At 45.6% G+C, this 24,107-nt stretch overlaps 1 protein-coding gene across 1 annotated transcript in view; it reads right to left on the bottom strand.

The window, feature by feature from the left end:
- Positions 1-24,107, bottom strand: part of ppp1r12c (protein phosphatase 1, regulatory subunit 12C) — a 47,169-nt gene that overhangs the window by 7,097 nt on the left and 15,965 nt on the right. The window contains exons 7-18 of the mRNA XM_084318554.1: positions 23,730-23,804; positions 23,539-23,618; positions 23,057-23,169; positions 22,771-22,850; positions 21,089-21,219; positions 18,767-18,854; positions 17,499-17,619; positions 5,587-5,702; positions 2,791-2,855; positions 2,646-2,685; positions 1,989-2,093; positions 350-400 (exon numbers count right to left, since the gene is read on the bottom strand). Coding sequence (XP_084174680.1) covers positions 350-400; positions 1,989-2,093; positions 2,646-2,685; positions 2,791-2,855; positions 5,587-5,702; positions 17,499-17,619; positions 18,767-18,854; positions 21,089-21,219; positions 22,771-22,850; positions 23,057-23,169; positions 23,539-23,618; positions 23,730-23,804 — 1,065 coding nt within the window. The remainder of the gene's footprint in view (positions 1-349; positions 401-1,988; positions 2,094-2,645; positions 2,686-2,790; positions 2,856-5,586; positions 5,703-17,498; positions 17,620-18,766; positions 18,855-21,088; positions 21,220-22,770; positions 22,851-23,056; positions 23,170-23,538; positions 23,619-23,729; positions 23,805-24,107) is intronic.

The following is a 24,107-nucleotide window of genomic DNA, read 5'->3' as shown; positions in this document are numbered from 1 at the left end:
AAATTGGGATGGGAGAACATTTTTAAAAAGGAGGAGAAAAAATGGATAAAAAAAATAAAGGAAAAGGGGAAATAAATCACTATCCAAAACACATTGCAGCTCAGGTCACCCAAAGTCACCAGCTCCAGAGCACAGTGCTCTCATAGTGGGGTGTAATGAAATTGCAAGACCCAGTCATTTAGTGTTATGTGCAATGTGGCTCTTAAAAGGAGGCCAGTCAGCAAAACATAATAATCCATCTGCAAAACCTCACTTTACCTCTTATCCCAAATTAAGTACAAAAAGGACAAAATGTACTGGTAAACGGGAAAGAAAACTCTTGAGTGAGTGAATGACAAAGCAGACTTACAAATCTCTCCAGTTCCAGCAGGGCCGGCCTCTCTGCGCTGCCCTCTTGACTCTGCCAGACGGAAGAACACAGCAGTGTGAGACACTCCGGTATAGAACTGATGCACACTATTTAAAAACACAGGCTACTCAATAAATAATACTGCAATATATTGAAAGATTTAGCATGACAGACTTTTGGCTTGACAATCCCATTTACTACAATAACATTGGAATGAGGTGAACAGACTCAAAACATTATCTTAGATAAAACAGTGTATATATATATTTGTATTGCAGATGCACACAAAATAATCATATTTTCTTCTTCAGTTACACAGATATCGTGATGTATCATAGACGACATTTCTTGCAATATATATAGATATCGTGTATCATGATATTATCGTTATCGAGGGCCAAATATCAGTATCGTATCATGTTGCGAGTTACTTGTAACACCCCACCCCTAATAATCATCTGGATTTTCCCCCCGATATCAATGTATAACACAATTTTAGAGTTTTACCTTCTCTACCACTACACAGAATCTTATTACCAATGGGTACAGACAGCAATACTGGGCTTCCCACTCTCCAGGACATTTACACCAAGCGTTGCAGGGACAAATAAAAGCAAACTTGAAAACTATTCAGTGCAAGGCCTCTATTGCTTCATCGCATTGAACGGCATGATAATGTAAAGTGTGACATCAAAATAGAATTCTGTCATTTAATAACATCCTCACATATTGGAGATCTAAGGCTAAGACTATAGCCAAAGACTCTAGTCACTCAAACAAGTGCCTCTTTGCACTGCTGCGGTCAGGCAAGCGCTACCGGCGTCTCATGGCCAGTACAGAAAGACTATGTATTGTAACCTCAACCCATCCATCTACACTCATTGCATACACATCCACACTCAATTTAAACAAACACTCACCTTAACACTCACATCATATTTATCTATTTTTTTAAAGAGATTTTTTTGCACTACATCCATAACTCATTTAGCATTATATATATTTTTTGTACCTCATTGTCTGCATTTTTACTTCATTGTACTTAGGTTGTACTTTAGTTTGTATATGTGTATAGTGTTGGGACTTTTACTTTTTTATTGTATAAGCACATTCTCAGGGACTCATACAGAACCAATCATTTCACTGTAATGTACATGTACTTTATACATGATAAATAAAAGCAAACTTGAAAACTATTCAGTGCAAGGCCTCTATTGCTTCATCGCATTGAACGGCATGATAATGTAAAGTGTGACATCAAAATAGAATTCTGTCATTTAATAACATCCTCACATATTGGAGATCTCATATTGAGAGAATTCTGCTAATATGTGGTTGTTATAATTAATTTAAATTACATGACTTGTGTGCAACAATATCACAATATCATAATTTCATCCCGATATGATCCAGGCAGATACAATTAACATTGATTGAATTATTGGCCAATAAATATATACATTGACTGTCAAATAATCTAAATGTATTGGCATTTATTGTGTTGTCCTATAATTCCACACATCTGGTACAAAACATAGAACGAACACTAGGAATTACTTGCAAATACAATTGAACCCAGGTCCGTTTCTAACTCAAGACACCCTGCAGAACAAACTAGAATAAAAAGAAAAGCACCAACCTGTCGGAGTCTCTCCAGCTCTACCTTGCTCTGGCTGAGCAGCAGCGCCGTCTCCTGCAGCTTGTCTTTGAGGAGAGCGTTCTCCTGCAGTACCCCCAGGTACCTCTAGGGGGACAACAAGCACACCTACGTTACACTCAGCACCCCCAGGTACCTCTAGGGGGACAACAAGCACACCTACGTTACACTCAGCACCCCCAGGTACCTCTAGGGGGACAACAAGCACATCTACGTTACACTCAGCACCCCCAGGTACCTCTAGGGGGACAACAAGCACACCTACGTTACACTCAGCACCCCCAGGTACCTCTAGGGGGACAACAAGCACACCTACGTTACACTCAGCACCCCCAGGTACCTCTAGAGGGACAACAAGCACACCTACGTTACACTCGCAGCACACACCCTTCATCAGAGGAGAACAACAACAGACTGTTAGATAAGGATGTAGATAGTGTGACGTCATCTGATTGTACAGGTTGTACAGGCTCCTATTACACAGGCAAACCAACAGGTGCCTCTCTTCATTCCCTCTGCATCTTGTCGGGCACCATTCCTCTCTCCCGCATCTCATTAAAGACATGCCCCAGGACTGTTTTTCAGCTAAAGTGTGAACTCTGTTGGAACAAGTTTAAGAGCAGACGATCGGACTCGTACCGTTTTGTAGTCTCGTGACGAATCTCCCAGTTGAGTTTCACTGCAGGGAGAAACACAAATGAAATGTAAAAGGTCAATGGGAAAGACAATTATAATATAGTAAATCATTATAAAGAACTGCCACTGTCTATATATGGGCACTCACCTGGAAGTGCGGTTACTGTATGTATCGTCCATAGTGGCTTCGCTGGTGGAATCCTCATCTTCGTTCTAAAAGAAATCACCCATGAAAGTCATTACTACTACTGTATGCTTGTAGTATTTCAACAGAAGCTCAGACCGACCAGGTCAATTAATTCATTCAAATCTTTATTTATTCTGGAAAAAGGACAATTGAGGTCACCCTCATTTTCAATGTCATCGAGACTTAGACATTTCAATGCATACATTTTTTACAATATAATAAATAATAAACGACCCCCTTTCCTTCACGCATGATGGAGCATAATGTATAGCGATCACATGCATTTGAATTTTTTAATATAGCGTGTATAGGAACGAAACGCCAATCGATTATGTATAATATGCGTCGGGGCCTATAACTCGCGTTCTAGGAATTACTGCTCTACACTCTAAAAACATGCTTATATTCAGGACGGTACTAACACGACAATGTATGAATGGAAAAATATAACGTTCCCACATCCGGAACGATAGATACCCGATGTTGAATGGGCCATAGTAATGTCAATATAGCTATAACATTTAAAAAGTTATAGCCCTGCAAAGAAGGTGAGCGACTCCATAGGGTTACAGAACTGGCAGAGAGTGGTATAAGATGGGCAAACTGCGTGGCAGACAATGTGTTAAAGAAGATGTGTCCGGCCCATGGGGACATTAACGTGTGTTGTCGGGCCTTACAAATAAATTTGATTTGATTTACTACAAAAACTCACTGAGCTGGCGGCTAGGTGGTGCAGTGGGCAAGGCGCTCACCACCAATGCAGGAGACGCTGGGTTCGAGCCCAGCTCTCCGCATTGCATTCAGCTTTGCTGGTCGTTCATACTAATACATTTGGCAGTATTAGGGGGTGGGAAGCTGATGGGTGGGGATCGGACGTTGTGGACAGCGACTCCTACAGGTCGGTTGGTGCGCCTGCACAGTAGAATCAGGAAGCGACGGGGGCGGCGTCCCTCCAAAGCGCAGACCCCGGACGCTGAAAGATTGCGCTGTGCAGGTGAAAAGATGCGACGGCTGCTACCTCGAGTACCGGAGGGGACTCGTGCAATGTATGGCTTCGTCCACATTACAGCCGGCTTGTGGGAGGCATGGCCAAACAGCGTTCGAGACATGGGAGGGTAGAATTGGACGATACGAAATTGGGATGGGAGAAAAATAGAAAATGGGAGAAAAAGTAGATACAAAAAAAAAAAAAACTCACTGAGCTGGTTTTATTGGTCTTTTTCCCCCTCCATTTTCCTCCGATTTTCTCCCATCCCAATGTTAGTCGTATGCCAATTCCCAGTCCCTTCCTGGTCGCTGTGCACTTACCCCCCACAGTCAGATCATCTGGGAGAGTGGAGGCTACCACGTGCTTCCTCCGACACACGTCCAGCCAATCACCGCTTCTTTTCACCTGGCAGCGCGGATTCTCATCGAGAGGGCGTAGCGTGTGGGAGGACCACACTATCCCCCTCGAGTCCTATCCGCGCTTAGCAGGCGCCCCGACCGAACTGTAGGAGTCGCTGTTTACAACGACCCGGACCCACCCCGCCAGCTTCTCCCACCCTCTAATACAGCCAGTTGTATTAGTGCAGACGGCCAGCCAAGCTGGTGACAACCCCGGAGCTGTGAGCTGGATTCGAACAGGCGAATCCAGCTCACAGCTCCGGGGCTGGTGACGAACGCAATCTCCGCTCGGCCACCTAACCGCCCCCCCCCCCCCCCCCCCCCCACTTGTATAGTTTACACAGGTTATATGGAATGAGGACCATGTCGAATCGACTATACTAATTATGTTCAATAAGGAATAATAAGGATGCTCAATGACTATGTAACATCAACCCATCCATCTACACTCATTGCACACACATCCACATGCACACACTCACTTTAAACAAACACTCACCTTAACACTAACACTCACTTTAACACTACATCATATTTATTATATAATATTAATGTCTATAAAGTGTTTGTACCTCATTGTCTGCATTTTTACTTCATTGTACTTATATTGTACTTTAGTTTGTATATTTGTATAGTGTTGGGACTTATTCCTCTTTTACTTACTTTTTTGGTATATATTACGTGTTATATACAGATAATATATATAGTGTATATATTACGTGTTATATACAGATAATATATATACTGTGTATATATTACGTGTTATATACAGATACAACCCTGTGCCAGTTGGCATCCCCAGGGAACATGTCCGTGTCCTTGTGCCACGAACAGTGTTGTAGGACTCGAGTCAGAGTCCTGGACTGATTTTCAGGACTCGTGACTCGACTTGGACTGCATTTGGACTCGGAAGGTGCAGACGAGGACTCAGACTTGTTATTTGATAAATACAGTTATTAATTATTTTTTTGTTAATAGGCCCTAATCATTTGGCATAAGATATTGATGGCTAGTGCATTTGTTTGGCTATTGTGTCACAAAGTAAATTAACTCCCTTTGAAACGGTGACAAACGGTGACATTTATGTTTAACGTAGACCTTAAAAAAAAGAAAGCAAATGTTTATGTCAGCTCTTTGACTGCCAGAGTGGACTCAATCTTGATGACTTGGACTAGGGTAATGGGGATTCGACTCAGGCTCTTCTTTGGTGACTCGGATCCTGGGGACTCGAGACTCGACCTTGAGATGTTGTGACTGGACTGCAACACTGGCTATGAAGAGATGAATCGTCTCTGGTACCATATCACCAAGACCAATTATTTTGGTTTGGCGTTTTACGTAATTGGCCAATAGTGTGACCTGGACCTTTACCTCTCCACCCAGCTGGACGATCCCTGTGGAGCGTCTCTCCTTCCGTCCCTTCCGTCTGTCCCTCACCCCGAGACGCATGTCTCCCTCGGGCTCCATGGACTTAACTGAGTCAGTGTCTGGAATACAGCAAAAGAACCTCACATTCAGTGGCGAATCCTTATGGAAGCCAACGGAAGCCAGGCCTCCCTATCAAAATATGAATTAATATGAAATATGAAAAAAAATATATATATATATAATTTTTTTTAACACTTTGACTGCCATGAAACGTCTTTTGACGTCATTCCGGGCCATGCTCAAGTTGCCGGAGGGTTATATCAATATTTCAAAAATCTGCGATCTGATTCATATGTCCCCTCCGCTGGCCTCAGATCCACCAGCAGGACCCACTGAGCTCTCTGGCGGTTCAGGAGCGCCATCTGGTGGCCGATCGGCGCAATCGCCAAACAGGATGTGCCATAGAGGTTGTGCTAGACGTCCGTAGTACTTCCGGGCGCTCGCTATAGGTCATGGGACTCTGGCTCGTCACGCTACACAGTGATCGATTGGCAATAACTCGATAAACAACATGATTTGGACGTATATACCATTATACAAGCTGGAGATGGACCGGGTAAAAATATATCCCATAATGATAAGATTTCTACTCTACGATGATCGCCCAACGGCGCGCGGAGACTGGGGTGAGTTTCAGCGTGTAACGTTACCGTCTTCGATACTAACTGCTATTATCAACATTTGACCCACATTAGATGATTGGTATAACGCTGCCCACGGAATTATAAACGCCCCCTCGCCCATCCGGTCAACATCAGATGACGTGTAGTAACTTCTAGAAGTACGTCTAGTTGGAATTTTTTATATCGCGCTGATTGCCATCAAACTGTATTTCATCATCAATATAATGCATTTGGGGCTATATATCACGTTCTGGAGAAAGCTGCAGAAAGAGATGAAAACATACTTATACATTAGACCATACTTTACTATGAATATGTGAATGAAAAAGTTTAACGTTGCTACACAATGAACAATACATATAGGACTTTGAATGGGCCCCAATAATGGCAATGTAGCAATAGAATTTAAAAAGTTATAGCCCTGCAAAGAAGGGGACTTTCTCCATAGACAAATAGAGCCGGCAACCTATGTGTAACTGAGGGGTACAATTCCCTGACTGTATTAATCAAGTATGGTATCATTAAACCACTACCGTCTTATGTACATTACTGGCCATACCGTACACAAGTATATCAGATGAGAACTCCTCCACAATGAAACGGTTTCCACACAAATACTCGTTTAGAATATTTATTACATCAAAGGTAGGATATATAACAATACTTTACTTCGGGTGCGCTTATAAGGCAAGAAATGTGCGTAAGCAAATCAATAATGAATATTAAGAATTATATCTATGGTACTCTAGGAAGGGGGTGTACTACCGGTTGTAAGCCAGCAGGGGGAGGCAATGCTCTATGCAAAGTCAATGGTTCCACAGGGAGCTTCAATAGGCACCTGGAGACGGTATATTGCTCCCTGGCTCAGCGGGGAAAGGCAGCTGTACTCCCAGTGTGCGCGCCGCACAGGTGAAGCCGTGGAGTCTCTCCTTGAGACGGGCTCGAATGATGTCCTCACGGTAGATCCCACACAGCAGCGGGGTAGACGGTTCTCTGCTCCAGCAGCCACAGTCAAAGCAATGAAGGCTAATAATAATCCTGCCGGAAAGGCTCTGCTGGTGCCGGTGTAAATCCTCCGTGGTCGGTAGTTCACAGTTGAACTTGACGTTACTATCCTTATTCGCACGCGGCTATAAGTGCTCTATGTAGACGCACAATTACTCACTTCACGTGGTCTTTGACTCGTAATGAAGGCTTTTACTAGCAAGGAGCGAACGATACGTTGAACAAACGTATTAGGATAACACAACTCTATTTTGGGGCAATACGAGCCCTACTCTACCGCACGTTGCATAGTGGGTGAGGCTTTACTTGGTAACTGAACTGAACAAGACTGAACTCCAACTCGAACTGAAAGGGAACTGAAGAGGAAGTTCTGTATTCGCCACGCCATATTTATATGTACGGGGGATAAACGAGTGCCAGCCTGCTCACTGTCTCGTAGCCCTGGGCAGAAGCGGGCATGTTGAGACAAGTCCTGTCGGTAGCTTTCAAGTCGGCTCTGGGGGGTAAGTCACTGGCGCTGGTGGCACGCCATCCAATAGGAGAACGAAATATTATGGGCTATAGTAGGCTAAAGGGATATTCCGTGTATATGTACAAGGAATATACAAGGGATATCAAACGATATACAAATACTATTCAATATACATCAATCAATAAATACATATATTCGGTTTAATCTGACCCTTTGTAACAGCCGCCCCCTAATTAGTCCCACCTAATTAGCTAAGCAGAGACAGATTAACCGCACTGTCCACTACTCAATGTCCGTTGTGAGGGTAGGCAGGTCACAAAGTCAGGGGTCATGGTCGTCATTAAGCGAGTCGGGGAGCCTTGGCGACTCTATCAGCCTCGCCACGGGTCGGTTGTAGGTCCGCCCTTGGCCGAGCACTTCTGCCACTCTGACCTTTCTGTCGGCACCAGTGGTCACTTTGCTTACGCGGCCGGCCGGCCACGCAGCTCGGGGTAGTGACTGGTCTATGGTCATGACGACTGGACGGGATGAAGGGGGGCTTAGGAGGGAGCGGGCCTGAGACTGCTTTGATCTGTGCTTGGCTGTGCCTTCTCCTCCTCCGTCTGTTTCTCTTGTTTGCTCTGTACCCCGTCTGAGGAGAGGCCGGTCCCGGCCGCCCCGTCAAGGAGTCGCTTGGGGTGCTGGGTTCGAGGTCAGCTACGTCTGGAGCGCAGCTGAGGGGGGTGGAGTTCCGAACTCCCTCTGGTGCCCACGGTTCTCTCACGGGCCTCTCGCTTAATGTCAATAGCCTCTGCTGTACGGGGGAGAGGCCGGTGTCGCTCGCCTCTGTGTGTAGGCAGCGTGTAGACGTGGGTTGACTGTCAAGTCCGTAGAGGGGGCCCTGGAGCGTCCATCCCAGTCGGGTCTGAACCGCGACTGGGCATCCTTTGGGTCCGACGTGGGCCGCCTCAATTGGGAGAATGAGGTCCGCGTGGTCGGAGCCGATGAGCAGGGTCGGTGTGGCGCCGTCGATAAGCGGTATAGGTAGTTGACGTAGGTGCACATACTTAGCCATCAGCTGTGGGATGGGGTAGGTGTACTGAGACAAGCCTATGTCGTGGCTGGTGAAGACGTTAGTTATACTATACTGCTTCTCGGGCTGGTCCACCGCTGCTATCTTGAAGGAGACCCTTTCACCCTTTATGGTCTTCTGGTCCCTTCTGATGGTGCGTATGGTCATTGTATCTTTGACACCTCGCAGGCCCAACTGGGCTGCTGCGGAAGCGAGGAGGAGTCTTTTCAGACCCATCGTCCAGGACGGCGTAAGTGTCCAGGACCTTGTCCTCGTAGCTCAGGAGCACCCTGACCACTTTGAGGAGCACACGGGGGGTCCCGCTATGCTGGTCAATGTGGAGCACTCCTGTGTGTGGTGACGTAGAATCTATCTGGTGCGAGTCGCACCGTGGCTCCCAGTGTCTGCCGTAGCAGTCGGGACCAGGGTTTCCGTTAGAAAAAATTGTTGCCGGTCTCCGTGACCTGCAAGATTTCAACTACCGGACAAATGAGATTAATTCCGGTCATAGTTTATTGAGCTTTAAAACAATTGAGATAGGCAGGCTATATAAAGAATGTCATCCTCAAGGCATGTAGATTTATAATATTATTACTTAAAACTAGGCTACTTTTGCGTATACAGTCATTAATATATTCCAAATAAAATAAGTCCCTCGATACTCCGTCTCCGTGCTGCTGCTGACTTGAAATAAAATAGACCGCGTATGTGGCAGTCGGTCCGACAATAAACAGCAGTCTGTTATAATCACATTTTTATGAGCTAACGAATTCCGTTATATTGGACATTTGTATTAATTATATCAAGCGAAGAACTGAGAAAGCAGAGACACGGCAACATTATCGTGGTTTGCGTGACTACTCTCTCCACCTCAATGTCACGCGGTCGAAAAGGGCGCTTGTCTATTGGACAGTGGAAATGTGTGTGTGGCTGCGATCCTGTGTGTGCGCGCGCGCGTGTGTGTGTGTCTGTGTGTGTACTGCGGAGCCCAGATCAGCGGAGCCGAGTTTTGACATGGCATTGATCCATTGTTCTATTGAAGCACATTATTACCACCATCCTCTCGCTAAACAACTTGTAGACCACGGTGTTTTTATGAGTGCCCACAAGTAGCTGTTTTATTAATAATATAATAAGCCGCGCGCCTCGGTAATAATAATAAGCCGCGTTTTTTCTTCCTTCTTCCCAAGATGCACAGACATAGATAGATAGATAGATAGAGAGATAGATAGATAGATAGATAGATAGATAGATAGATAGAGAGATTAGATGCAGTGTGCTTGTTTTGCAGTGAGTGCTGCGAGCAGTGGTAATAATAATCACTTCCTATATTTGGTTCGCGTTTGGTCCGCTGAAGCGAACCGAGACCTACGTTTTTAAAGCTCTCGCTGACAACGTCGTTGTCATTATTAGAAGCAACGAGGAAACAAATGTAATGATCGTTTCGTTCATCGCATAGGCTATTTAATTTTAGCCTATTTTAATACAATTCAAATAATCAAATTGTGCTTAGACTCAGGGAATTATTTTCACCGGACATTAAGACCGGAGAAATTAAATATGTCGGACTTCAAGAGATTTTGCCGGACAAATACCGGTAATTACCGGCTAACGGAAACGCTGGTCGGGACACCAGGGAGCGGTCTGGTGGAACTTTGGTGCTGGTGCCACCGCCTCGGCATGGTACATTACCGCGACGGGCCCACTCTGTTGTCCTGGCTGACGCCTGTTGATGTCATGCAGGACCTCCAGGTGGGTGCCACCGCACCTGCTGCACTTCTTCTTCAAGCGGCACTCAGCTGCTAGGTGGCTGCGCGCGCAGCGGAAGCAGCGGCGGTGGTCCTTGGTCCACTGACTCACCTCGTCCGTGGTCAGCTTCCCGAAAGTGTCGCATTGGTACAGCCGATGTTCTCCCTCGCAGTACTGGCACTCAATCTTCCACTGGTCCTCTTTCGTCGAGGGGGTGTTGTGGTTCCTGTGCTGCGGTACTGATTCGGCTTGGTGCATCACGGTCACCAACCGGCGGTTATCCGTTTGTCCCCGAGGTCCGAGTCTTGGGCTTGGTCCACTCCATACGAACGTGTCGAGTCGTAGGCTACTGACCTCCCTGGCGAGGAACTCAGATAGGTCTAGGAGGGATGCCTCTGGACCGTTGGGGTCGCGGTAGTCTCTCTGCCGCCTGAAGCGCTCTTGTCGGGCGGGAGGGAGCTTCTCTAATATCCTCTCTACGTTGGAGTTAGCGTACAGTTCGTAGATACCCTTTTCCTTTTGGGACCCCAGCATCCCTACCAGGGACTGTACCTTGATAGACAGGTCATCTAATGCTCTGTTGTCTCTGGCTGGGGGGAGACGGTCAATGTCTCTTATCTCCTGTATCACATAGTCCCATACGCGTCCATAACGTTGGTCGAGTGCTGCTAGAGCCGCTGTGTATGGGGTAGTAGAGTTGGCATAGGCCAGCGCTATATTGTGCGCTCGGGGCACCTTGAGGTGCTTCAATAGGGTAGCATACTTGTGGCGTTCATCAGCTACATCAACCATCATTGTCTCTAAGCACATCCGTAGCTCCGTGTACTGTGCTCGGTTCTCATGGGTGAAGTCTGGAAACGTCGGTGTGCCAAGGTACGATGCCATGGATGACTGGCACATCGGTGAGCGTTGGGGAAGAGGCCTCCTAGGCGAGTCTCCTCTTGCGTGTCGTCTTGGGCTGGTACTTGGTGGGTACCGAAGGTCGGGTACCCAGGTGCTGTTCCTCGGGGCTGACGGTGCGTCAAACTCACCCGTGAGTGGAGTCGGGGGTTTGTAGCGCAGGGCCTCGGGGCTAACTTCTGGGCTGTACTGGACCTCCTGGTCCAGAGTACGTTGCTGCTGGTCGGGGCTGTACTGGGCCTCCTGGGCCAGAGTACGTTGCTGCTGGTCGGCTTGACATTCCTCCTCTTCCTCCTCCTCTCCCTCTGCTAGGACCTGGAGTCTTCTGTTCAGTCTCTCGGCGTGGTCCGGTTCTTCCCGGTTGCTGGGTCTCGTATGGACCGGCCGGGGAGGGGGTTCGGAGACGTGGACAGGATCCTCCTGTTGGCGGGGTCCCGGGTCGCTTCGTCGGGTAGGGGAATGTGTCCTAGACCCATGTCTTGACGATCTCTGAGAGCTCCGTGCGGAGTGAGGGGGTGTCGCCATGGCAACCAGTTTGTCCATCAGCTCCGCCTGCAGCCGGTCGCGCTCTGCCTCGCGCTGGGCATGGGCTGCGTCGCGCGCTGCTTCGCGCTGGGCATTGGCGACGTCGCGCTGCGCATTGGCGCTGGCCTGGGCAGCGTCGCGCTGTGCGTTGGCGGCGTCGCGCTGGGCATTTGCGACGTCGCGCTGTGCATTGGCGGCGCCGTGCTGTGCATCGGCGCGGCTTCTCTCAATGTTCTCTTCTGTCTGGAGGCGTCTGGTCTCCAGTCTTATGCGGTCGTCTTCACTCCTTTGTTGCGCCTGGAAGCGCTCTCGCTCGCCTGCAAAATGTTCGCGCTCGCGCGTCTGTTGCGCTTGAAGTCGATCGCGTTCGGTGGAGGCTGCCAGGGTGGCGATGAGTGCTTGCGCCAGCATCTTGTCCGCCGCGCTGGGGGAAGACGCCGTTCGGGGCGATCGGCTCCCGGCAGTACTTGTTGGTGACCCGTTCTCCTGTTGCGTACCGAGGAGATCCATCTCCTGGGTGCGCGTCTCTTCTTGTGGTGGGTCGGGTTCCATCCCGGGAGGGCTTTCTTTATCCTGGAGCGCTCCGGGGACTACCTCGTCGGCGTTGTCTGGGGATAAAGTCGTGTCAGTTCCCTCCTGGTCCCCACCGTGAGCTTGGTCAGTTACATTAGAACCCACTAGGGCCTCTGTTGGCGGGGTAGCCTGGTTGATAGGGTCGGACATAATTTTACTATCCGCTTTAGTTATTTTATCCGTATTTAATTTCTCTTTAAAGCTAGGTATTGGACTGACAGCGTATGCCTCTAGATAGGGAGGTGGCTGCCGTCTGCGCTGCGGGCGATCTAGCTTAGGAGAAACGTTTGTGGAGTGTTCGTCATCGGCCATGTCAATATTAATATTATATTAATATTACGCTAATTATTATCTCCGGCTCGAAGGACCAATTGTAACTGAGGGGTACAATTCCCTGACTGTATTAATCAAGTATGGTATCATTAAACCACTACCGTCTTATGTACATTACTGGCCATACCGTACACAAGTATATCAGATGAGAACTCCTCCACAATGAAACGGTTTCCACACAAATACTCGTTTAGAATATTTATTACATCAAAGGTAGGATATATAACAATACTTTACTTCGGGTGCGCTTATAAGGCAAGAAATGTGCGTAAGCAAATCAATAATGAATATTAAGAATTATATCTATGGTACTCTAGGACAGGGGTTCCCAAACTTTTCAGGCCAGGGCCCAGAAAATAAGGTGTCAGAGAGCCGCGGCCCAATGCACATCGTCGGGCTTTTTTTTTTTTTTTTTTTTGCCATGCGACCGATTTTTTCAGCCAAATATCACTTCAATCCTATTAAGTTAGTTCAAGTTAGTTATTCATTTATATGTGCTATTTATGAGAGGGCTAACTTGTTGCAAAATAATAATGATAATAATAATAGCCTCATTAAAATACTATTGTTGCTTCGGTTGTTTTCAGCGTTTTATGTGCATAATCTGTTATTTAGTTTGAAATGTTCGTTGAAATAAGTAGATTTTTCGTTTTTGTTTATTTATTAAGTTAATATAAAACCATATAGTCACATTTTAGAATACAATAGAATAGAATTTTAGAATACAACTAGAAACACTGTCCTGGCCTGCTTCTAAGTTCAGTGGCCTGACAAAAAAAAAAAAAAAAAAAAAAAAATTATTTTTTTTTATTTTTTATTTTATTTTTTTTAAATCATCTCGCGGCCCACCCGTGGCTGCTCGCAGCCCACCTTTGGGTCGCGACCCCGACTTTGGGAACCACTGCTCTAGGAAGGGGGTGTACTACCGGTTGTAAGCCAGCAGGGGGAGGCAATGCTCTATGCAAAGTCAATGGTTCCACAGGGAGCTTCAATAGGCACCTGGAGACGGTATATTGCTCCCTGGCTCAGCGGGGAAAGGCAGCTGTACTCCCAGTGTGCGCGCCGCACAGGTGAAGCCGTGGAGTCTCTCCTTGAGACGGGCTCGAATGATGTCCTCACGGTAGATCCCACACAGCAGCGGGGTAGACGGTTCTCTGCTCCAGCAGCCACAGTCAAAGCAATGAAGGCTAATAATAATCCTGCCGGAAAGGCTCTGCTGGTGCCGGTGTAAATCCTCCGTGGTCGGTAGTTCACAGTTGAACTTGACGTTACTATCCTTATTCGCACGCGGCTATAAGTAGGGGTGGGACAATACATCGATCCAGATCGATATATCGATCTATTATCAATAATCAAATAGGATCGACGCAACGTAAAAAGATCGATTCATATTGCGATACTCTTATTTTGAAAATCCCCGCGAGTCATATCCGCCGGCGCCCAGTATTGTGAAACTCCGTGTAGATATTACAGCAGTGTTTGCGTCTGCTGTAATTGTAAAGCACTCAGAGCGTCTATTTTGCGAGCCGATATAAGTCTGTGCAGTTTTTTCCCCGCAACGGGTCAAATGCATATAACAGGCGTTGCATCGTCGCCATTCCTTTATGCCAACGTCGCGTTAAATATCTAAATGAACGTCGCGTTGGCTGCTTAAAAGCTAAGCAGCTAACCGTGAGAGAGAACAGGAGAGGAGAGAGGGGACTTGGAAGGAGGAGGGGTGGGGGCTGTGGGGGACTGTGTGTGTGTGTGTGTGTGTGTCTGTGTGTGTCTGTGTGTGTGTTAAAGCTCAATATATAAAAACAAAAGTGAACAGGAGGTCTATTTGTATTAAAAACAATAGATTGTGTTTCATTTAAATGTCTGGAAGAGCTCAAAAATAAATACATCAATTGATATTTCCGTAGCCTTTTTTTAGTTGATCTAAATGTGACTGATTGTGTTAAATGGGCACATAATATCGCCTCATATCGATCGCAGGCACCTGAATTGAATCGTATCGTATCGTATCGTGGCAGACTTTGTGATATCGGCAAATATCGTATCGTTGTCCAAAGAATCAATATCGTATCGTATCGTGATGAAACTGGTGATTCCCACCCCTAGCTATAAGTGCTCTATGTAGACGCACAATTACTCACTTCACGTGGTCTTTGACTCGTAATGAAGGCTTTTACTAGCAAGGAGCGAATGATACGTTGAACAAACGTATTAGGATAACACGACTCTATTTTGGGGCAATACGAGCCCTACTCTACCGCACGTTGCATAGTGGGTGAGGCTTTACTTGGTAACTGAACTGAACAAGACTGAACTCCAACTCGAACTGAAAGGGAACTGAAGAGGAAGTTCTGTATTCGCCGCGCCATATTTATATGTACGGGGGATAAACGAGTGCCAGCCTGCTCACTGTCTCGTAGCCCTGGGCAGAAGCGGGCATGTTGAGACAAGTCCTGTCGGTAGCTTTCAAGTCGGCTCTGGGGGGTAAGTCACTGGCGCTGGTGGCACGCCATCCAATAGGAGAACGAAATATTATGGGCTATAGTAGGCTAAAGGGATATTCCGTGTATATGTACAAGGGATATCAAACGATATACAAATACTATTCAATATATATCAATCAATAAATACATATATTCGGTTTAATCTGACCCTTTGTAACACTATGGTATATCATGAATTTAACCCAAGGCAACCAAAGTGTTAATATAGTTTACATTCTTTTTCATCTGTGCATCTGTGTTATAATTTAAAAAAAAATTAATGTCTCCCTCTTCTCCTTCTCACTCTCTCTAACACACTGTCAGACTCACTATGCTCACTGCAGCTAGAGGAGAGGCAGGGGGTAGGTGTCTTTCTCCAGCCTCAACCATGTGATTCATGTATGTAGAGTCCAAAACCGATACTAGCCAATCAGATTCGAGCTGACTGCCACACCTTAAAAGTTTAAAACGGGGCTGTGAGCAGAATAATTAGTCTGGCATCCCCTCTGCACACCTCCCATCTGCACTCTGAAAATTGTATTAACCTGTGACTGCTCCCACGGGCCGAATATTGCCCCGATCCTCGCAAGATTAAATCCACGGGTACCTCTCGGCGTGCCGAAGCTTTTCCTAAATCACTTCCATCATCGAAAACGAGGGGAAATGTCACGTGATTTTAAAAACGCTGTATTAAGTGAGCCTATTATGGGATCCACGCGAGCTTTCTATCGTGGAAACATCTGGGCGTCCCGCAACTTTTACTCATTCACATGTAGCCCCGAAAATGCTTAGAAAAGGAAAGCCGAAAGCGTGGAATAAACTAGCCAAAACAGGAAAGTGTCCCACGGGCGCGCCGTGATTCCGATCCACGTGAAAATATTCGCGGCCATAGAGGAGACCGTGGGACACCTTTTTGCAACCGAATATGTGTCTTGAATTTGCTCCCACGCGGCGTATTTGAGCCGTACTGTATTGTACCCAGTGGTGCAGTCGTAATATGGGCCAAGGCCAAACGCCACGTGCGCTCCCGCGCGCACGCGCATACATGCATCTCTCCTCTTTCATGAGTCGGAGACTCGGCGCTGGGGACGAGACGGGCGGTCTTTTGTCACATAACACACGCCCAACACTCCACACACACGCACGCACACACACACACACAGTCTAGGTGATAAGTGCCGGCCGGCACTTATCACCTAGACTTTGCATAATAATAGAATGCGCACAATTCTGCCTCAGTGACGAAGCCCAAACGTCGTTTGACCGCGTATGCCCAGCACTGCACCCCTGATTGTACCCATTCTGCAATCTGTTAAATAAATAAAAATAAAGTTTGACTGGCCGCCGAGCCATACTGTAGTGTACATGGTGACTGCTTGACTTAAAAAAAAATAATAAAAATAATAAAAAAAAAAAAAAAAAATTTAATAATTTCTTTTTGGCTTCCCCGTTATTTTACCCACGCGACGCCACTGCTCACATTATATATATATATATATATATATATATATATATATATATATATATATATATATATATACGTAGGTCTGTTAGGGTACCTTGTGTATACAGTTTACTTTTACTCATTATATTCAGATTCAAATTCTTTATTGCCTATATTTATTGTAACGTATAATATAACCAATAGCGCATACAGACCCTCATTTTAATTGTATCGTTTACACCCGTTTATTTTTTCTCATACGTTTATATTTAGATCCAATTGTATTGCCAATATTTATGTCATTCTCCTACTATCACCGTGCCCATACCTGTACCTCCCCTCATGCTGCTATGACGCTAACATTTCCCCAAGGGGATCAATAAAAGGAATATACATTTGTGGTTATTGGCTGACCAGCACAAGCCCTTATTTAGTGCCCCCGAGTCAAAGCCAACGTTTCCTCAAAACAAATGTTACTCTTAACCCTTTCACTGCCACACAACAGAAGGTTAACCCTTACTATCACACAACCAACGGCTGTTGTGTGGCAGTGAAAGGGTTAACCTTTTGTGTATTGTCGCAGTGAAAGTGTTAACCGTTTGGTAGTGTGGCAGTGAAAGGGTTAAGTTGACACTCCACCCGAGGTTTTCATTTGAACAGCCTTGCATTGACATCCACCTGGTGTAAACACTTCACTCACCCCTCTCTGCAGGCGTGAGAGTGACGATGGGACTGACGGGCTGGATGTTGCGGGCCGGCGGCACATCAGGAGCTTTACCCACGGTCTTCTCTGCCTCCTTCAAGTCTGTCAGAGTCACTCCCTGTCAGGAGGAAACACAACTAATCACTACCACTACTACTAAACAGCCTGTGGACAATGTCAATATGACAGGGACTGTGATGCAGTGATGAAGTAAAAGGTGATGCAGTGATTAACCCTTTCACTACCACACTACAGAAGGTTAACCTTTCACTACCACACTACAGACAGTTAACCATCTGTAGTGTGGCAGTGAAAGGGTTAAGCTTCTGTAGTGTGGTTGTGAAAGGGTTAACCCTTTGTCGTGTGGCAGTGAAAGGGTTAAGGCGAGACAGCACCCCCTAATAGGCTAAACAAATATTTGAATAGATATCACTATGAAACTTTGCCAGTTTTGTTATGTATATATAAACTAAGAAAAAATATATTGCAAGTTTTCTGAATTTTATGTTTATATATGCAAATGAGGCACCATTAAATATGCGCACATTTGCATGTATCCAAGACTTGCATCACCAACATGGATAATGCCAGATTCAAAAACTTGGTTTAATTTTGTTGATACATTCAAAACGAAACTTCTTATGGAGGGGATTGTGGCTATGTCCTCTTATCAGACCATACATCAGGAAATACCGTCAGTGTCTAGTACTACGGTCATAATTCTTTTTTATTTTCACCTAGTTTTGGTATAAAATGTAGTGCACTATAAACCCGGCTATGAATGATATATCAACAAACCCCTCCATACCGAGAAGCATAATAGTGGATGGGAAGAAAATGAAATGTGAAAAGTTTGGAGTTCCAAGACTTGTAAGTACGAGTAAGTAAAATGCATAAAAACTAATTTTTTAGAAATCTACCTCAAAGTTTTGTATTGTAAAATGCCATGCATCTTTATTTGAAACTGCTATTTACAAACACAACACCCAATCAAACCATTAGTAATAGACATCCTAAACACATGCCTGAGAACTGAACAGAACTACACACAAACAGTGTAGTAACAAACTCAACACAACCGATTACTGTACTGAAACACTGTATTGGCTGTCACTGAATAGGATCACTTTCTCTCTCTGCCTCACACACACACCAAATTATAACTCAACCTTCTAAATTGTCGCAGTGAAAGGGTTAACCCTTTAGTAGTGTGGTAGTGAAAGGGTTAAGTAAAGTGTGTGTAGAGGTCCTTTGTGGGCACTGACCTGTGTGGAGCGGCGAGACTGGCGCATTAGACGAGAGCGCGCTTTCCTCTGAGACTCCGACTCCTCGTCTCGGACTGGAGCCTGGAACCTTCAGATCCACACAACAGACACTAGCTATGAGAACTCTAGTCCACACACACACACACACACACACACAGAACCCCCCAAACCCATCTATGTGTTCAGGTACCAGAGGTGGGATCAGGCCACTGCTTGCTCCAGTGTCACACGTCATACGGTCAAAGTCTTGAACAAGCCCCGAGTCCAGATAAAACAAGGTCAAGTCAAGTGAAGCCACACGACATGTAGGATCAAGTCTAGTTAGGTCCAAGTCACACATAGGATCAAGCCTTGGGAAATTGTATTCCATTTGGATGATTGACTTTTTGCTGGACCCACCAGGGCCTACAGTCTACAGGAAGGAAGGGGACTGACTGACTAGCAGGGCCAGTCTACAGGGTGGAAGGTGACTGACTGACTGACTGACTAGCAGGGCCAGTCTACAGGATTCACTAAGTCAACATTGTGAAATGCAAACCACGTAAAACAGTGAATGCACACTGTATACACAATTACACACACTCAAAAGTGTCAATAACGTTGCCTACCATTGACTTAACAGTGAATATGATCCGACAGTAAGTAGAACAAGGTCCAGACAGCTCATTGGCCCTTAATCAACAGCATTATTTTCATGAATAAATGGTAGGCGATAGCCGTAATTAGTCATTGTTGGGTATACCATTATTATTATGATGATGATGATATTAGATAGGATATACTGCCATTCCACAATTATTATTATGATGTTCTACTCCATTATTACTACCAGTTCTATTATTATCTTTTTCCCTGCATGTACCTCCCCTCCCCCATGCTGCCATGACACCTGACAATATGGTCACACATATGAAACCTTTTTTGGGGGGAAATGCAGTTCATATTTCACTTAGTGGTGGTGAAATTGAATGGTTCATTAAAACAAAGATGTCATGTAATCTATTTGAGTAAGATGATATTGCACTGGTGTTGCTTATCTTTCTATTAGTTGAGCCTGCCAGGCATGTCTAGCTACACTTTGCATGGTCCAAAAGAAAAGGTTATCCTCAGTGGAGGAAATGGCATGGATCAGAGCTGTGTAAGTGCCAAAATTAAGCTGTATACAGCAGATTCTTTTAAAAAGCAAAATAAGGGGAAAGGAGAGAGAAGAGAATGATGAGGGAGAGGCGCTCAGCTACTGAAGGGTCTGGATAATGACAGTCGTGAGTTTTTACTCCACAAGTTATATTCCCCGTTAACTGTGCATGGTTAAGTCTACACAATCTCGTAGACTTTGGCCTGATGAAGATCCATCATGGAATGAAATGTTGTCTGATTAATATAAAAAGGCTTAATTATACCTCAGTGTGCGGGTTCTACACCATAAGTCTACACAGTCCTCATTTTAAAATGATCAAAGGTCTTTCTTAGCGCATTTTCAGGCTCCCTCGATACTGAAAAGACACGTCGTTGAGTCTGAAGCGTGACCCAAAACACTGAGTGCTTTTCCGCACTTAGATGAAAAATTTTGCTCAAAAGGAGAAGAATAAAATGGTAATTCAGTTGAGATACCGGCTCATTCACATCATCAATGGGCTCTCCTCTCTCATTCGGCTTAAACCCAAAACGTTCACACACCAGAGCTGTGGAATGCGGTTTTGAAACAAAGTCTCCATTTATTCATCCAAACTTTCTGGCTGGAATTGTGCAGTTGTCAGGAAAAACACCTGTTAGCCTGGAGTGACATGTTATCTATACACTTCACCGGTTAGCCTGGAGTGACATGTTATCTCTACACTTCACCGGTTAGCCTGGAGTGACATGTTATCTCTACACTTCACCTGTTAGCCTGGAGTGACATGTTATCTCTACACTTCACCTGACTGTTGCATGCTGTCCACTCTGTGTGTGTAGGAGGAACAGACAAGGAGAGCACCCAAAGGAATATTCAGAGTATATGGGTTTGATTATTTCTCTGGTTTCCCTTTTTTTTTTTAAGCAGGTTTGATGCTGGGTCCAGCTGCACTAGGCAAGCCACGTCTTGTTCTGCTTTTCTACACACATCAGCAACAAATATCAAGTAATTTCAAGTCTAGTATCTCAAGTAACAAGCAAGTCTCAGGTCATCCACTGAAGAGTCAAAATCAAGTCTCAAGTAATTTCGCTGCTTCTCCCAAGTCTTCCAGATTTGTGATACCGAGTCATACAGAGTCAGGTCCACACCTCTGTACCGTTACACTACAGCGTCAGAGCCAGGTGAGCCATGCGCGCACTGGTTCATACTTGCGCCTGTCGGCAGTGGGGTTGTTGGGGCTCTCGGCAGCGGCGTCTCTCCTCTGGAGAGTTGGTTGAACGCGGGCTGTACGGTTGGCCTTGTCCTGCTCCTTCTCCTCCTCATCTCTCTCCTCTGGTGTCTGGAGACGAGTTAAGAGACGAGAGAGAGAGACAAGAGAAAGAGAAAGAGAGAGAGCACACCCATTAGCCAGCTTACTGAGATGCTGCAAGACGCACTGAGGAAGATTTTCAGTCGTCTGAAAGGAGGGTACCACTGTGAACCACGTACCGTGATGTGGAATAAGCATGATTTAGAGGTTTAGAGTCTACGACGTGGTCCTCACCCCATTGGGCCGGCAATGAGGACCTTGTAGACTTATTCCAACATGACACTACACTGTTAAAAGTTATTCCACGTTAACTGTGCATGGCTAAGTCTACACAGTCTTGTAGACTTTGACCTGACAAAGATCCATCATGGAGCGAAATGTTGTGCGATTAATAAAGAAACGGCTAAATTATACCTCAGTGTGCGGCTCACACAGAGTCGGGTGTACTGTGAGCGGACCGGACTCCGTGTGGCGTGTCCGCAGTCGTTTGAGGTTTCATAGTCAAGCGCCACGCGTACCAATTTCGTACATTTCTCGTGCCAGTTTACTACATTTAATGCAGGTCGATGTCAACCAACACGCCGAGCAGCCTTTTATAGGACGTACCCTGCGGACGTCCGCTTTGAGTCCGCGCAGACCTCTGCGGAGTCCATTCCGCGTACGTTCCGCCTGACTCTGTGGGAGCCTTTAGTCTACACAGTCCTCTTTTCTTTCCTAGCACATTTTCAGGCTCCCTACTGAAAAGAAAGACACATATCCCCTTTCCACCATCGTGAACATGGTCCTGGTTCAGTTGGTTCAACTTGCTAACCGTAACTGTCTAAGAAGTGGTTTGCTCGGGAGCTTCCGTAGCGCACCGCATATCTCTGCGCTATTTCTGCGTCGGGGAAAACCGTGCTCGTCACGGATCTGGGGTACACGAGTTCGATTCCCGGACCCGCCGTATTTTCTCAGAGTGTCTTCCCCTGCTCTACATCCCATTTCAACCTGTTTCTGTCGGTCATGCCCAGAAAAGCGATAAACGCCAAAAAAAAAAAAAAAAATTAAAAAAAGAAGTGGTTTGCTTTGCACAAGGGCTAGAGAACCACATCATTACATCACTGGTCTGCATATGTCTCCGTCTTGTTTCGCCAAAAGAAAAATAGATCACTAGATGTATCAGTTCATAATACAAACTTCACGTGTATTCAGTGTGCATTTCCTTGTTGATGAGGAGATGACAGAGGTGAAATGGGCAATAGCAAAGATTTTCTGGGGGGGGGGGGGGGGGGGTCCTTTTCGTGCATAGATCACTAGATTTACAGTATCAACTCCTAATGTGCGCTCTGCCCACTGAAGCTCTATGTTGTCGTTTTTTTAACATGTGGTCTAATGCTTCTCAATAATCCCGCCCCCAGCTCCTGATGTAAGCGGTTCTTGGTTCTAGACCAGCAAAAAGTTGGTGTCACTCTGGAACCAGTTTTCCTGACCGAGAGCCGATTCTTCAGAACCAGTTCTCTTGGTGGAGAAGGGATAACAGAGGGGTGGGTGACTAGGAACTATGCGGACTCACTAGTGTGTGTCAATTTGCTTGGATCTTACCTTATCAGCGGGGCTGACTGTGGCTGTGGCGACCCCGTCACTGACCCAGTCACTGTCCGGAGTGGACACAGCAGAGCTCTCTGAGAACAAGCAGAAGAATCAGCGTGATCTTTTGGTCCGGGGGAAGCGACAGTTGTGATTGGAGGATCAAGAAAAAAAGGGCGGGGCTTGAGATAAATCAATTGGTATCAGCAATGAAACGGTGGTATTGATGCATATCCCCAAACACAATCATTTATGATTTAACTGGTAATGGAAGTTTGAAAAACAGTGAGTGATTTTTTACCAGGACTGCTCTCCCTCTCCTCGCTCATCTCCAGTCCTCCGGACACGCCCCTCTCTTTAGACTGGTCCTGGACGTTCATCTTGTCCTTGCTGCTCATTCTACACACTGAGCTCCTAATGGACAAGGTGTTGTTAGCATTACAATCTGTACATGAAAATAAACAGAGCGAGAGAGCTATTCCTCTGCCATCAAGCCAGGTCTACATAGTGGGGACTTTTAAAATAAAAGTCAGGAAAGGACAGGAAATTAACTGGGGAATAACTTGTCTTAACCCTTTCACTACCACACTACAGAAGGTTAACCTTTCACTAGTGTGGTAGTGAAAGGGTTAACCTGTAGTGTGGTTGTGAAAGGGTTAACAGTTTGTCGTGTGGCACCTTCTGTATTGACACAGTGAAAGGGTTAACCCCCCCTTTGGTAGTGTGGGTATGGCTGGGTACAACAAGTGTAAGTTCAGGAGCGATCGCAGACAAAACACTGACCTCCGCCGTTTGTTCTGGGCGTTGGCGGCAGTAGATCCTGGGGGGTTTTGTCTGTCCAAGATGGACTGTTCATTACGCCACTGCAGGAGAGACACAGAGTCATGTACAAAATACATACTGTAGAGGCCCACTGAGCCTCTAAATCAAAGAATTTATGTTTGGCAGGTAAATGCAACATAAAAGAGTCTCACGCTGGCTTGTTTCTTTGCCAGCTCCTCCAGCAGTTCTTCAACACTTTCATCGGCTACATCAAAGGGCGTCTGACCCTGAAAAGTCCATTTATACATAAATCAAAATAAATAGCAATAAAATGACAAAAATAAACTAAAACATGTTTAAAAGTTGCATTCAGGAGTTGTTCGAAACTAGAGAGCCGGTATACATTTAGGGGAACTTGTGTCTTCAATATGCAAAGACAAACATAAAAAGTTGATGTATCTGTTAAAGCGGTAAAACTATGGAATAACTGACAAATAAGTAAAAATGTGTAGTTCGATACATACATTTAAGAAATTATTCAAATATAAGGTGATACATAAATATAAAACCTTATTATTATCCTACTTATA

Source organism: Notolepis coatsorum (genome assembly GCF_963971535.1).
Source record: "Notolepis coatsorum genome assembly, chromosome: 7".
Taxonomy (NCBI): Eukaryota; Metazoa; Chordata; class Actinopteri; order Aulopiformes; family Paralepididae; genus Notolepis; species Notolepis coatsorum.
Note: the sequence above shows the minus strand (reverse complement) of the source record. Positions and strands in the feature narration are given on the sequence as shown.